The sequence below is a fragment of the Canis lupus genome, chromosome 8, assembly GCF_048164855.1.
Source record: "Canis lupus baileyi chromosome 8, mCanLup2.hap1, whole genome shotgun sequence".
Lineage (NCBI taxonomy): Eukaryota > Metazoa > Chordata > Mammalia > Carnivora > Canidae > Canis > Canis lupus.
This window is the reverse complement of record NC_132845.1, coordinates 8471849-8488714: the sequence shown is the minus strand read 5'-3', so window position 1 is coordinate 8488714 and position 16866 is coordinate 8471849. Positions and strand designations below refer to the sequence as shown.

The following is a 16866-nucleotide window of genomic DNA, read 5'->3' as shown; positions in this document are numbered from 1 at the left end:
CCTGGAGACCCGGGATCGAATCCCACGTCGGGCTCCCTGCATGGAGCCTGCTTCTCCCTCTGCCTGTGTCTCTGCCTCTCTCTCTCTCTCTCTCTCTCTATCAGGAATAAATAAATAAAATTTTAAAAAAGGTAAAGATTAAAAAAAAACAATGTGCCTATTAAATGGTAAAAGTAAAAAAAAAAGTGATGTTTATTGCTAATAGAGAAAATGGTATTGCTGTGCAGAAAATAGTGTATTTCCTTAGACTGTTGAAATGTAAGTTGTATAATTTTTGGATTGTGATCTTGCAAAATCTGTTTTTTAAAGATTTTATTTATTTATTCATGAGAGAGGGAAAAGCAGGCTCCAGCCGGATGCAGGACTCAAGCCCAGGCCCCTGGTATCATGATCTGAGCCAAAGGCAGATGCTCAACCACTGCCCAGGTACCTCTCAAAATCTGTTTTTACATACCGGCCCATAGTAAGATTGTATGGATTCTTTTTTAAAGATTTATTTTTTTAAAAGTAATCTTTACATCTAGGTTAGGGCTCGAACTCACAGCCAGGATCAAGAGTCAAACCCTTTGCTGACTGAGCCAGCCAAGCATCCCAAGATTATTTGGATATTTTTAATGGCAGAATATGGAAACAAAGTGAATATTCATCAATAGAAGAACTAATTGAATATGCAGTGTATGATCATGACATATGTGTATGCAAGAAAAAGTTGAGAGAGAGAGGTATCTGTATTGTTGGGCAAGAAAGGCCATATAAATTTCTATTTCTTTTTTTTTTTTTATTTTTTTTTTATTTTTTAATTTTTATTTATTTATGATAGTCACAGAGAGAGAGAGAGAGAGAGAGGCAGAGACACAGGCAGAGGGAGAAGCAGGCTCCATGCACTGGGAGCCCGATGTGGGATTCGATCCCGGGACTCCAGGATCGTGCCCTGGGCCAAAGGCAGGCGCCAAACCGCTGCGCCACCCAGGGATCCCTCTTTTTTTTTTTTTTAAAGATTTTATTTATTTATTCATAGAAACACAGAGAGAGAATGAGAGGCAGAGACACAGGCAGAGGGAGAAGCAGGCTCCATGCAGAGAGCCTGACGGACTTGATCCAGGGTCTCCAGGATCATGCCCTGGGCTGCAGGTGGCGCTAAACCGCTGAGCCACCAGGGCTGCCCTAAATCTCTATTTCTATGTTTGATTATATGAGCCTGAAAAAAGTATTGAAGCATATATATAGATTTTATAGTACAGGTATGCTGGTAATAAATTCTTTCAGTGTTTTTATAAGAGATGTTTAATTTGCCTTTGTTTTGAAAGCTGTTTTCCTAGGTATGGAATTCTAGGTTGACAGTGATCTTTCAGTACTCTACAGTTGTTGCTCCACTCTCTTCTGGCTTGCATTGTTTTCGGTATACATTATTCACCTTTCTTGGCTAAGGTGTTCTCTTTATTACTGTTTTTAAGCAACTTGTTTATTTGTTTTAGCCATGCCTAACCTGCAAGGCAGCCCTATGGAGAGCATGGTAGGGAAACGAGGGGCCTGCACTGAACCCATTAAGCAACTTGTTTTTCATGTGCCATGGTGTAATTTGTTCATATGTTTTTTTTTTCTTTCTTTCTTTCTTTCTTTCTTTCTTTCTTTCTTTCTTTCTTTCTTTCTTTTTTTTTTCTTTTTTTTCTTTTTTGCTTTGAGTTCATTGTGTTGCTTTAATTTGTAGGATTTTAGTTTTCATCAAATTTGGACTTTTCACCTAGCTAAGTGATAACTCTAATTTTCTCAATTTTTTTTTTTTTTTGTATTTCAATTTGGATAGTTTCTTTTACTACATCTTTAAGTTCATTATTCTTTAGAATTGTCTAATCTGCTATTCAGCTCATACACTGTATTTTCACCTCTGTTTTTTTTTTTTTTTTAAGACATTTACAGGGATCCCTGGGTGGCGCAGTGGTTTGGCGCCTGCCTTTGGCCCAGGGCGCGATCCTGGAGACCCAGGATCGAATCCCATGTCAGGCTCCCGGTGCATGGAGCCTGCTTCTCTCTCTGCCTGTGTCTCTGCCTCTCTTTCTCTCTCTCTGTGTGTGACTATCATAAAAAAAAAAAAAAAAAGACATTTACAAACTTGATTTAGGTCTCTTTCCTCTATCTTTCATGTTTATCTTTAAAATGTGTATACTTGGGACACCTGGGTGGCTCAGGAGGTTGTGTGTCTTTGGCTCAGGGCATGATCCCGGGGTCCCAGGATTGAGTCCTACATCGGGCTCCCTGCTAGGAGCCTGCTTCTCTCTCTGCCTATGTCTCTGCCCCTCTCTCTGTCTCTAATAAATGAATGAATAAAGTCTTTAAAAAAATTAAATAAAATGTATATGTTTGGGAGTGTCTGAGTGGCTCAGTCGGTTGAGTGTTGACTCCTGATCTCAGCTCAGGTCTTGATCTCAGGGTTGTGAGTTCAAGCCCTGTGTTGGGCTCCAGGTCCAGCGTGGAGCCCACTTAAAACAAATAATAAATAACAAAATGTATATCCTTTATTTTGCCAACTGTGTTATCTCTGGATCTCTTTTTTTCCCTTGCTGTGGATCTGATTTTTCTTCTTTGTATATGTCTTGTAATTTTGGATTGGATGCCAGGCATTGCCATTTAAAAGATCTTTTTTGGTGCTTTTTTTTTTTTTTTTTTTTTTCATTAAATATCTTTAGCTTTGTTTTGGGACACAGTTAAGTGCCTTGGGAATAGTTTGGCTCTGTAATACTTGTTTTGAGCTTTTTAAACGTAGAACAAAAGTAGTTTTCACTCTAGGAATACTTTTCTTCCTACTACTGAGGCTATACCCTCTGAGTACTTTATTCACTCCGTATTACGAAGGCTTTAAACTCTTGCTGATGGGAACACAGACCTGTGTTGGCTGTGAGGATTATTTACCTACTCCTTTCCAGTAGTTTTTTCCCTTGCTTAGGGTAATCATATGCACATGCTCATCAGTACTTGGCTGAAAACCGAATGGTAGAGCTCTACAAATCTCATGAGTTTATTTGCCCTGTGTTTAATTCTTTCCTCTCTGTTACTCTGCCTTGTGAATTATAGCCACCCTAGCCTCTCTGCATTTTCAGTTCTACATCTTCAACCCAAGGAGACTGCTAGACTCTGTTTGGGTTTTCTCCCAAGTATACTATGGCCTAAAAGTTCTTTCTAGGTAGTGAGGTAGGTAGTTATTGCCTATTGTCCGATGTCTGATAACCATTGTTTTATATTTTTTGTCTGGCTTTTTATTTATATAAAATGAGAGGATAAATCTGCTTCCTGTTTCTCCATCATGGCTGGCAGTAGAGGTAATTGGATGAGAGGGAAGAAATATCTAAGCACAAAGGGAAGTCAGAGGTGGGAAAAATTGCTAGACTCTTCCTAATACATAAATGAGAAATGGAAAATAGTAACAGTTACTTTAAGCTTAATTTCATGCATCTGAAAGTCTGGAACATGGCTGTTTAATCTTATGTAATAATGTAATGTTTAACAATATATTTATTATTTTAGAGGGAGAGAGAGCACATGTGTACATACACAAGCACAGGGAGGGATGGAGGGAAAGAATCTCAAGCTGACTTCCTTTTGAGTGCAGAGCCCAAAGCAGGGCTCAATCTTTTTTTTTTTTTTTTTTTTTAAAATTTTTATTTATTTATGATAGTCACAGAGAGAGAGAGAGAGAGGCAGAGACACAGGCAGAGGGAGAAGCAGGCTCCATGCACCGGGAGCCTGACGTGGGATTCGATCCCGGGTCTCCAGGATCGCGCCCTGGGCCAAAGGCAGGCGCTAAACCACTGCGCCACCCAGGGATCCCAGGGCTCAATCTTATAACCCTGAGATCATGACCTTAGCTGAAATCAAGTGTTGGTCACTTATGACTGTGCCACCCAGGCGTCCCTAATATTATGTTAATAGGTAATGTTTAGGAATTACTATTTATTCACTATTAATCCCCAGGGTGATTTCCATTGGATTTTGTAGGTTGCAAGATAATATTGGACTCCTTTGAATTCACTGAAACTTTTTATTTAATGTTTTTACTAATGTGTTAATATTTTAGCACATTTATAAGTATTTATTTTTTCTTAGTGAGTTTCTTAATTTTTTTCCCCAAATAGTGTTCTCAAACCCCAAAAATAAACTAAGGGCATGAAAATCTTGTTATTAAGGATGTACATCCAAAGAAAATCTAGAAGTACTGAATTATACTTAAGATTTTTACTTGGAAATCACTCATTTTACTTGAACCTATTGTAAGATTTCTATGCATTGAATGCTGTATATCAGTTAGTGCTATCATAAGATTTGCAATGGAGATAAATAAAATTTAGTGACATTATAGTATTCCTATCATTCTTTTTCTCATAAATTATATTTATAATATTGTGATATTTTGGAGGAAGTTAAGTGTATTGGGATTGCAAAACACTTTACCTTCTGTTTATTTTAATGGAATTGAGGAAAGTCCTGAAGAATATTAGGAAAATTGTAATTGATATGGGAAACTACCTGAGTCCTAAACTTGTGATCTCACAGGGAGCAGAGAGGTATGAAACCTTACTGGTCATGTAAAAAATTATATATATATATTATGTATAATTTTTATATAATATATATAATTATATATTTAAGTACATATATAAATATATATATACATATTTATTGGATGCTGCAGAGTGCTAATAAAATTTTATATGCATGTGTATGTGTAGTATTTTATGTGTGCATGTACACACTTGACATGTACTACCTCATTTAATCCTTAAAATAGTCCCATAAGTTAGTTAGGCCATTCTGCTCTTATAGGTATCCTTAATTCTGTGTGACTTCAGAATCTTGCTCTTATTGTAGGTAGATTGAAATCCTCATTCTGCCAAATGCTAATAATAGGAAGTCAGTCAGACTTGCCTCTTTTAACTTTATATGCAATGAAGCTAATAATGGTGCTCTGCCTCAGGGTTGTTGAAAGGATCTTGTGATAATGTGGTTTTCAACCTGGGATGATTTTGTCCCTTTTAGGACATAATTTTAAACTGTAGTTGTTAAAGTTCAGAACGGTGAGGGTGTTCTGGCATCTAATGGGTAGAAGCAAGAATGTTACTAATCACCTTACAATGCACAGGACAAACCCCCACAACAAAAATCTGGCCTCAAAGTGTCAGTGGTGCCAACGTTGAGAAATTCTGATCTGTGACCGTCTTGATATTAATATACAAGACCATTTCATTTATATATCATCACTAGGGACTGCTGCTAGTGTGAAAAAATGTTTCCATTTGACTATTCTTTCCTTTTCATTGCTATTCCAGCCTATGGGTTAATCTTAAAAAAAAAAAAAAAGGATAAAAGTACTTAAATTGAATAACTTAAAATTTTCATTTTATTTATATTCTAAAACGTGAAAGGGGAAAGATAGCAAATAATACAGAAACAAATTTATGTTGATATATAGATGTCAATTTTATTTTATTTTGTAAAGATTTATTTATTTATTATTTATGATAGACACAGAGAGAGAGAGAGAGAGACAGAGACAGAGACAGAGACACAGGAGGAGGGAGAAGCAGACTCCATGCTGGGACCCCAACTTGGGACTCGATCCCGGGACTCCAGGATCATGCCCTGAGACAAAGGCAGGTGCCAAAGCTACCCAGGGATCCCCTATAGGTGTCAATTTTATTTTATTTTATTTTTTTTAAGTTGTATTTATTTATGCAGGAGGGACACAGATAGGCAGAGACACAGGCAGAGGGAGGAGCAGGCTCCATGCAGGGAGCCCGATGTGGGACTCGATCCCAGGACCCCAGGATCACACCCCGGGCCAAAGGCAGGCGCTAAACTGTTGAGCCACCCAGGGATCCCTTAAGTGTCAATTTTAATGAAATGTTAATTTTGTAGAGAAATTGTCAAAGTGAATATTAAATTATTAAAGTAATCTAGGTATATTTGAATAACATTCTACTAAGATAGACTTGTAAATGCATATGCTTTTTCTTTTAGCCTTTATTTTATTTTTTAAGATTTTATTTATTAGAGTGTGCACACAAGTGGTGGGGCGCAGAGGGGAGCCCATTGCAGGACTCAATCCCAGGACCTCAAGATCATGACCTGAGCGGAAGGCAGAGAGTTAACCAACTGAGCCACCCAGGCACCTAAAAAGTTAGCATTTTTTAATTAACATTTTTGGTTATTTGTCCTGTAGGTACTACCTCATTTGGAAATACTTGGGAGACAGGAAAAAATTTTAAACAGAATGTCAGCTTTTCGAAATCATTGTCCACATTTGGATTCAGTTGGTGAAATAACGAAAGAAGACTTAATACAAAAATCTCATGTAAGATACAGAGTTTTTCCTTCCTTAAAGAATTATTCATTTTTCTCCCAAATATGTATTTTTAAATAAATTACTCTGATAGTCTGTTCATGAGCTCCAGTTTTTTAATATAATATTACTAGTCAGTTGTATGTGTTTGGCTGTGTCAATATAATGATAATGTTATCTATATGTGATTTTTGTTTCATAGGGTACTTGTCAGGATTGTAAAGTCAGAGGACCAAATCTTTGGGCATGCCTCGAAGTATGTATATCTTTCTTTTCAAAAGTTTAGTATTATAAAAATTTATACCTGAATAAGGGTAAATCTAAGATTTTTTTTACACTTAAAGGATTTTACAAATGAATATACTTGAAAAAGATCATTACTGATAACACAAATTAAATTGTAAACTTTGATTTCTAACTTGCAGTGCTTTTGCAGAGTTTTAGTTTCTTAAAATATTTTATGCTTTCCTTTTATTAGAGGTGACATAACTTATAGCTTTGAAATATTCTCATTATTCTTCTGTTTTAACCTTTTGGTTAAGATAACAGACTATGGATAATCAGTCATTAAGTTAAAATGTGTGATCAGAACTTAATTATAAATGTAATTGCAATGTTATTGTACATTTACACATATTATAAATGCCTTCGCCTTATTTTTCTTTTTGTATAATTCTTTATAGAATAGATGTTCATATGTTGGTTGTGGTGAGTCACAAGTAGATCACAGCACTATACACTCTCAGGTATGATATTGAAATTTTTTTCTATTTATGTATTTATTTCCTTGCTTGCTTTTTTGAGTTTTTATTTTAATTCCAGTTAGTTAACATACAGTGTTATATTAGTTTCAGGTGTATAGTATAGTGATTCAACAATTCCATATATCACCCAGCGTGCAGAAAATTTTCATGCAATAAATATATATATATATATCTAAAGATTTTATTTCTTTATTCATGAGAGACAGAGAGAGAGAGGCAGAGACATAGGCAGAGGGAGAAGCAGGCTCCCTGCAGGTAGTCTGATGTGAGACTCCATCCCAGGACCCTGGGATCACGCCCTGAGCCAAAGGCAGACGCTCAACCGCTGTGCCACCCAGGTGTCCGTTCATGCAGTATATTTTTTTTTTAAGATTTTTTATTTATTTATTTATTCATAGACACAGAGAGAGAGAGGCAGAGACACAGGGAGAGGGAGAAGGCTCCATGCAGGGAGCTCGATGCGGGACTTGATCCCGGGTCTCCAGGATCACACCCCAGGCTGCAGACGGCGCCAAACTGCTGCGCCACCGGGGCTGCCCCCATGCAGTATATTTTTTAAAGAGAGTCTGAAGGAAGGGGAAAGCAAATACGACATTATTAATTCAAGTTTTAATTCAAAATTTTGCCCTTTTTCATATAAGAGGAGTTACATCTTAGCTTATACTTTCTAGAAGGTCGGGAGGGGAATTGCTAAAATCAATTATTAGATTGGGGTTGTAATTAACAGAGTAATGATATAAGAAGTGTGCCTCCACGGGGATCCCTGGGTGGCTCAGCGGTTTAGCGCCTGCCTTTGGCCCGGGGTGCGATCCTGGAGTCCCGGGATTGAGTTCCACGTCAGGCTCCCGGTGCATGGAGCCTGCTTCTCCCTCCTCCTGTGTCTCTGCCTCTCTCTCGCTCTCTATGTCTATCATGAATAAATAAATAAATAAATCTTTAAAAAAAAAAAAAAGTGTGCCTCCTGATTTATGCAGATGATAGCCGGAATTTTAGGAGATGTGAAGATTGAAGTTAAGAGTGGATGCCTCTGCTTATGATAGGGCCTGGCTAACTTCAGGTCTCAACCCGTAATACCTTCTGCACATTCTCTTAACCAGACTTCGCCTACTTTACTTTCATTGTTTGGTGCATGTGTGTACTTCTGGCATGGTTCTTTTATAGTATTAGTTAGAACTCCCATTCTAAACTAAGTTTCTTGAGAATGAACTGTCTTTTTCACATTGATACTTCTCTAGCATCAGTTGTTCTCAGTCAGGGTTCCTCAAGGGAATTAATTAAGCCTGAATATCCCCAAGGCCCCCAGGTATCATTGTGCATAATTTACTTGTCTTTTGTGCATCTAAAAGGCGATGCTATGTACCATTTTTTAGGGGAATTGAGAAAATAGTTAATAAAATAATTTTCTGTAGGCCATAAATGATCTGAAAGAACCCTAGTTGAGAAAGGTTGGAGTTTTACATATCCAAGATCATACATTCACTATTACTTAAGCTGTATTTCGCTTTGATTCATGTGATTGATTGGGCTCATTGCTCTGCCACTCTGATCTTCTAGAGTAGTTACTGTGCCTTTGTCAATTATTTTCTTATATTTATTTGCTAACTTCAAAGTAGAGTCTTACCTCGTGTTTCTCTTCATGCTGAACAGTGGTAAGAAAATGACAATAGAATAATTTCTAGGTTAGTTTTAGATATTGTTACTATTCATTGTATTTTAGCAGTTTATCTGAAGAATGTGTTTTTAGTGTTCCAGTTTTAACTCTTCTCTTTTGAGTATATTGTTATTCAAAGGCCAGCGTCTTGTCTTACATTTTTTTTTATCAGCACTTTATTATTGTCACTCCATTTCCTTCCAGATTGCTTAGGTTTATATTTTGTTTGTATTTTTAAAGACTTTGAATAATCTCTACACCCAGCATAGGGCTTGAACCTACAACCCAAGGTCAAGAGTCGCACATTCCACCTACTGAGTAACCAGGTGCTCCCAGACTGTATATATATTTTTTTCTTTTAAAGTTTTTTTTTAATAAATTTATTTTTTATTGGTGTTCAATTTACCAACATACAGAATAACACCCAGTGCTCATCCCGTCAAGTGTCTCCCTCAGTGCCTGTCACCCATTCACCTCCACCCCCCGCCCTCCTCCCCTTCTACCACCCCTAGTTCGTTCCCCAGAGTTAGGAGTCTTTATGTTCTGTCTCCCTTTCTGATATTTCCCACACATTTCTTCTCCCTTCCCTTATATTCCCTTTCACTATTATTTATATTCCCCAAATGAATGAGAACATACACTGTTTGTCCTTCTCCGATTGACTTCCTTCACTCAGCATAATACCCTCCAGTTCCATCCACGTCAAAGCAAATGGTGGGTATTTGTCATTTCTAATGGCTGAGTAATATTCCATTGTATACATAAACCACATCTTCTTTATCCATTCATCTTTCGATGGACACCGAGGCTCCTTCCACAGTTTGGCTATTGTGGACATTGCTGCTCTAAACATCAGGGTGCAGGTGTCCCGGCGTTTCATTGCATCTGTATCTTTGGGGTAAATCCCCAACAGTGCAATTGCTGGGTCGTAGGGCAGGTCTATTTTTAACTCTTTGAGGAACCTCCACACAGTTTTCCAGAGTGGCTGCACCATTTCACATTCCCACCAACAGTGCAAGAGGGTTCCCTTTTCTCCACATCCTCTCCAACATTTGTGGTTTCCTGCCTTGTTAATTTTCCCCATTCTCACTGGTGTGAGGTGGTATCTCATTGTGGTTTTGATTTGTATTTCCCTGATGGCAAGTGATGCAGAGGATTTTCTCATGTGCATGTTGGCCATGTCTATCTTACATTATTTTTTAAAAAAATTTTTAAAGATTTTATTTATAACAGAGAACATAAGCAGGAGGAGTGGCAGAAAGAGGAAGAAGCAGGCTCCTTGCTGAGTAGGGAGCCCGATGCAGGGCTCAGTCTTATGACCCTGGGATCATGACCCAACCTACTGAGCTACCCAGGCGCCCCCTTATTTGAGTTTTTAAAAAGATTTATTTATTTATTAGCACTCAAGAGAGAGAGGAGGGGCAGACAGAGAGGGAGAGAAGCAGATTCCACTTAGCATAGAGCCCCATTTGGGGCTTGATCTCATGACCCCGAAATCATGACCTGAGCTGAAATCAAGAGTTGGAAGCTTAACCAACTGAGCTACCCAGGCACCCCTCTTACGTGATTTTTAAAAATTGATTTATTTTTTAAAAAATAATCTCTACACTCAACTTGGGGGTTGAACTCATGACCCCAAGATCAAGAGTCCCGTGCTCTTCCAACTGAGCCAGTTAGGTGCCCCCATATATGATCTTTCAAAATGTTTTCAACTATATCTAATTTTGGTTCCTCTTCTCCCCATCCTGTGAAATTATATAGGAGACAAAGCATTATCTAACTGTGAACCTTACTACTCTCCGAGTATGGTGTTACGCTTGCAGCAAAGAAGTATTTTTGGATAGGAAATTAGGAACTCAGCCACCTTTGCCTCATGTAAGACCACTTCACCAAACACAAGAAAACAGTGTCCAGGTAATAATCTAACTTTATTTAATTAAAAGATACATTTTCAAGTAGTGATTTCAGAATTTGCTGTCTAGTTGAAATTTAAAACATACGTACCTACTTTGTACTTTTAATAATTTCTATAATGTACCCTTTTTTTCTTGGTTGAAACACTGAGGCTGGCCATTGTTCTTTTGTAGATTGATAGGTTGTGGTAAGATTGAAGCCCACTTGTCTGAACCTGGAAAAGCACCTGTTGTGTTTTTAAAACATAAAAAACGGGTTTAAAAAGTATATCTTTAGCTTTCTAATTCTAGGAGAAGTGGCAGGCCTTCTTTGATAGGGTATCACAGATACTAAATCAGCCCCTTTTTCTTCCATTTCTCTCCCCTCTCCACTCGGATTTCTATTACTAAGAACATTTTACTAATTTATCAAAAACCAAATAGGATATATTAAAGCTTAGCATTAATCTTTGGTTCCAAAATATGTCTGGGGTTGCAAAAATTGATCATTTAATTTTGAGAATTTTCCAGTCATAAGAAATAGGAAAAAGGAAATGAAAAAATTAGAACCAATTTCTAACTTCCCCTACTCATTTCCTCTGTATGGTTTAATTAATACATTAGTGATCTTTTTCCTCGTGTGTCATAAAAATCACATTGTATTTCTATACTTTTCCTTGATACCAACTCTTCTATTTTTCTTTTGTGTTCGTATCACGTTTTAAGCTAATAAATTTGCTTGCCATATACATGATGTAACTAAACTATGTTTTAGATCAGGTGTAACTTCGTGCATTTCTAGTTTCACTGTTGAATGGCTCTCGTGAGTAAATCACATTACCATTACTGTTTATCTCATTGATATTTATTTATCATTCAGAAATTTTTGTCTTTTTTGAATGCCTTCATAGTTTGAAAGTAGATTTTTGTGAACATTTGCATTATTAACAGAAATCTGGTAAAGTTTAATCACATAAGGAGCTGCTAACAATTTATAAGGGTAATACTCAAAGATGGTTGAAAGAATAAGCGCAGATAGTTCACAAAAAAGAAATATAAATTAAAATACGTTGACAAAATAATCATCACTGACTAAAGAAAAGTTAGTTAAAACAGTTGTCTGTTGCCATTTCTGTCAGATTGCATTTTTTAAAAAGATTTCTTTTTTTATCTCAGAGAGAGGGAAAGAGAATCTGAAGCAGATTCTGTGCTGACTGCAGAGTCTGACTTGGGGCGCAGTCTCATGACCATGATGAGATCATGACCTGAGCTGAAACCAAGAGTTGGAAGGTCAACCTACTGTGCCACCCAGGCACCTCCAGATTTCATATTCTTAATGAATGCTGAATCTGGCTGAATAAATATACTGGTATTTTTCTGATGGCTTATAAATAGACTTTTCTAGTGAGTTATATATTTATAGCACATAGAAGGAATGAATTTAATTTCATGCAACTTCCTGATCCCATTGTTGAAGAAATTACTCAGAAGAAAAAAAGTTATTTATACAGGTATTTTTAGTATAAAATTTATATGCTATTTGAACCCAATTCATTTGAACATTAATTATAAAAATAAGAATATTGGAAACCATTCAAACGTCATTAATAAGATTTTTAAATAGAAATTTTTTCTGGGAGGTAAAATTTTAAATGATTTTTTAAAGTTTCTTTATACTTAAATGTAACTGAGAATATGGGGCTAACTCAAATGTTCAGTATCTACAGATACCAGGAAAGTAAAATAAATGTATAAGGTGCGTTGGTATAAAACTGCATGTGCATGCATTGTAGAGGTGGAATAAGGCTGTAATAAGTTGGAGAACCAGAGCACGTGCTAAGTGCATGCTGCTATGTAGTTTCCTCCTTTAACTGATTGTTGCTAAATGAGTTCACTGTAGTTCTATCTTCTGTTACAAGAGAACTTGCATAATCTGAGTTTTACATGAGCTCTCCCAATTTTAAAAATATTACATCAAAGTTTTTCTTTTGTTAGGTTTTGTCTTTTTTTTTTTTTTAAGTATGGTCTAGCATTTGACCAACAGATTACCAGTTGTAAACTTTGAGTTAAGCCAATACTTAGAAATTAATTTTGGAATAATTTATTACTATTTCAAACAAGTCAGCTCTATCATATGCACAAAAGGATGCAAAGTAAGTATGGTAATAAGTATCAGGAGGATTGTAGAAGTCTACAGATAAGTCGATGTGTTTAGTATTTTTTTTCCTGTGAAAAGTTAGAAAAATCTGAAAAGACAGTGTAAAATATGTGCACTGAGATTTTTTTAGCTGTAATGTGATCTCACTGAATTGGATTAGAATTCACTGAATTGAGTTAATTGTGTTTAAATTCAGAAAAGTCACAAGTGGCTTTGTTATTCAAGTATGTATTTTAATATAGAGTGACATGGTCTTACCTAGTATAGATCCTTATTATTTTCAAGATATAATTAAATTTTATTCAGATTTGTGATATCAGAGTTTGTTCTTAATAGTTTTAAAATAACATCTCTTAATTTTTAGACTGTAGATATATAGGAGATACATAAAAAAACTTTTTTTAATGTAAAGGATTTTTTTTCAAGTCTGCTGTCTTTTCTGTTATCAAGGATTTTAAAATACCTAGTAATACAACATTAAAAACTCCTCTGGTTGCTGTATTTGATGATTTGGACATAGAAGTAGAAGAAGAAGATGAACTTAAGGCAAGAGGTAAAATAATTCTCCTGTGTAAGGCTTCTTTGTATGGCACTGCCCATTTCTTTAGGAAACTGTATAATGTGAAAATTTTAAACTCGAGAAAATTTTAAAGGGACCCTATAGATGTTGATGACCAAAAAAAGAAAAATCTAAAATTTGGCCTAATAAAATTGTATTTGCAAGGAAAGCAGATGGACAGCTTTGATGCTTGGTTTTTCTGACATCACTTTTCTGACACCGCAATTCTTTGTATAAACTATCTGTATATAATATAGTAGAAATTTTGTGTTTTGTAATTGATACAAGGGAATTTTAATGTTTTAAATGTATATTTAAATAATTACCTGAAAATTAACAGTGCAGTATAAGCCTGACCTCTGAGTTGTTATTTTGTATTTCCATAATGTTTTTAAAAAAATTTTTGAGTAATCTCTACATCCATTTTGGGGATCAAACTCACAACCCCAAGATCAAGAGTTGCACATTCTACTGATTAAGCCAGCCAGGCACTATTTTGTATTTTCTTAACATAGTTTGGGAACCATAATAAGTACCATATATTCAGTAAATGTTTATAAAATTAGGTCATTGGATTATTGAATGATGACATAATTTATGATTTTTCTTAATAGGCCTTACAGGTTTGAAAAATATTGGAAATACTTGTTATATGAATGCAGCTTTGCAGGCTCTTTCTAACTGGTAAGTATTAGAGAAATTAATTTTGTTTTGTATAGCTTTGTAAAGTCACTTTTTGAGGAAAAAAAAAAAGGAAGTCACTCTTAGCAGATGACCATGCTGCTAGTAGTTGGCCGTACCATCCTGAATGTGCCTGACCTCATCTGATCTCAGAAGCTAAAGCAGTTTGGGCCTGGTTAGTACTTGAATGGGAGGAAACCATGTGGCTATAGTGTGCTTAAAAAAAAAAAAAAAAAAAAAAGATGAGTCAGAGGAGAAAAGAAAGAAATATACATTAATATAAATATGAAAAAGAGTTAGCAATTCTCTTTGATTTCCCTAGCCAACAGGATCCCATAAATCCTTGGCTGTACTTACTCCTTCACCCTACTTAATGCATTCCTCTCCTTCCCTCTTACTTTCTGAAATGATCCCATTTAGAAAATTATGTGGATTAACTAAAGTTGTGTAAATGTCCTGAAAAAGTTATTTTTTCTTTCTTATTAAGTAATCCTCAAAGTAGAGTAGGCAGGAATCTGGATTGGGACATAATCTATTGTTGTCCGAGTGGGGTTACTCTGTTCATGCCTGTAGTTTCCTGAGACCACTGGTTCTGGCTTAGACCCTAGGTAGTTGTATGTCTTTGAGCAAGTTATTTGTTTTTATATCTAAAAAATGAACTTGTACTAGTTTCTTGAATCACTTTTTGTTTAGAGATGCTATGAAAATATGCTTTTCTGTAGGTGGAAGAGTCTGTAATAAAGTATTCAGATTTTCTTTTTTACTTTTTTTTTTTTTTTAAGATTTCATTTATTTGAGAGAGAGAACGAGTGATAGGGAGGGGCAGAGGGGAGAAAGAGGGAGAGAGTGAAGCAGACTCCCTGCTGAGCAGGAAGCCTGATGTGGGACTCAGTCCTAGGACCTGGAGATCATGACCTGAGCTGAAAGCAGACACTTAACTGAGCCAACCGAGGTGCCCCTCTTTTTTTCAGAAAGAACGAGAGAGGGATCCCTGGGTGGCGCAGCGGTTTGGTGCCTGCCTTTGGCCCAGGGCGCGATCCTGGAGACCCAGGATCAAATCCCACGTCGGGCTCCCGGTGCATGGAGCCTGCTTCTCCCTCTGCCTGTGTCTCTGCCTCTCTCTCTCTCTCTGTATGACTATCATAAAAAAAAAAAAAAAACGAGAGAGCACCCAAGTGGGAGTGGGGTTAAGGTGGGGGAGTGGCTGAGGGGGAGAGAGAGAATCTCAAGCAGCTCCATGCCCCAGCAGAACCTGGACACAGGGCTCAATCTCAGGGCCTTGAAATGGTGACCTGAGTGGAAATCAAGCTTAACCTACTAAGCCACCCAAGTGCGCCAGATTTTCTTTTTTCCTAATCATAGTTTTATAAAGTAGGTAGGGGCAGCATGGAATGCTCTGTAGACATCTGTTAAGTCCATTTGGTCTAACATGTAGTTTAAGTCCAGTGTTTCTTGATTTTCTGTCTGGAAGATCTATCCATGATTGAAGATCGGTATTGAAGTCCCCTACTGTTCCTGTATTGGTGTTTATTTCTCCCTTCAGATCTGTTAATACTTGCTATATATATTTAGCTGCCCCTGTGTTGGGTGCATAAATATTTAAAAATGTTATCCTCTTGATGAATTGATCCCTTTATCATTGTATAATGCTCTTCTTTATATCTTGTTACAGTTTTTTGAGTTAAAGTCTGCTTAGTGTAATATAAGTATAGCTACCCGTTCTCTTCATCTCCACTCACGTGGAGTATCTTTTTAGGATAGCTAGTTTGTTGCAGGTCAGGGCTTGGTCCTTTGTCCAGTCCATTTCCTGTAACAGTTTGAATAGATTCACTGAGGTTCCTTCCAGGTAAACATGCTCATAAAAGACAGTATTGCCTTTTAAATTGCTAACTTGAGCCACCAGATGGATAGTAGTATCACTTACAGAGATGTAGAAGCTTGGAGGAAGAATAGATTCATTCGAAAGTTAAATTTTTATCATGTTAAATTTGAGATGCTCATGACAGCCATCAGTTTGGGTATTTGATACAAATCTGGAGTTTAGATGAGACATTTGACTTTCATAAATTTGACTGACATGAGCATGAAAATTTAAGATCATCTCAGGAAAAGAGTATATAGAGAAGATAGGAAAAGTCATAGGATCAAGTGCTGAGGAACCTTAATATTTATGTGTCTGGTAAGAGCAGAAAGAACAATAAAGATGGAAAACAGTTGCCAGAGATGAAGAAAAGTAGAAAAGTTCATCGTTCAAGAGAAGGGTTGCTCAAGAATGAGGAGTGGGTTACCTGTAATAACTGCTGCTAAGGAGGAAGTGAGAGGTGTTGCCTGGACCTGGCAGCATGGAGGAGTCGGAGACGGTGGGGTCAGATTTGATTTGAATGGGTTGAACAAGATATATGAAGAAGTGAGTTGAAGCTATAAAAGGAAGCAGAATACTAATAGATATGGGGCTCTGTGTGCTGCCGGTTTGTTGACTGCCTGCAAGTCAGTATTGAGCTTTGAGTCCATTTTAACATTTTTCTTTCTTTTTTAAAATTAGCCCACCTTTGACACAGTTTTTTCTTGATTGTGGAGGACTAGCTCGAACAGATAAGAAACCAGCCATTTGTAAAAGTTATCTCAAACTGATGACAGAACTATGGCATAAAAGCAGGTGTGTGCTTAATGTATTGATTCTCTTTATTATGTTTTTAAATATCAAATACTAAAAGGATGCAGGTACACATATATAGTTGAGTTGTAGAAATTCTTTATATATTTTGTATATTAACCCCTTATTTGAGATATCATTTGCAATATCTTCTCACATTTACTAGGTTGCTTTTTT

General features: G+C 36.6%; 1 protein-coding gene across 4 annotated transcripts in view; it reads left to right on the top strand.

Annotated features, from left to right (window-relative positions):
* Window positions 1-16866, top strand: part of USP33 (ubiquitin specific peptidase 33) — a 52945-nt gene that overhangs the window by 13059 nt on the left and 23020 nt on the right. For 2 of the 4 annotated variants that reach the window (XM_072834131.1, XM_072834130.1), the window contains exons 1-8: window positions 5515-5642; window positions 6212-6343; window positions 6534-6587; window positions 7015-7077; window positions 10508-10660; window positions 13247-13349; window positions 13970-14039; window positions 16579-16692. In XM_072834131.1, coding sequence (XP_072690232.1) covers window positions 6263-6343; window positions 6534-6587; window positions 7015-7077; window positions 10508-10660; window positions 13247-13349; window positions 13970-14039; window positions 16579-16692 — 638 coding nt within the window. In that variant the 5' untranslated portion in view covers window positions 5515-5642; window positions 6212-6262. Of the gene's footprint in view, window positions 1-5514; window positions 5643-6211; window positions 6344-6533; window positions 6588-7014; window positions 7078-10507; window positions 10661-13246; window positions 13350-13969; window positions 14040-16578; window positions 16693-16866 lie in introns of those variants that run through there. The other 2 variants (XM_072834132.1, XM_072834129.1) reach the window with 1 other exon arrangement.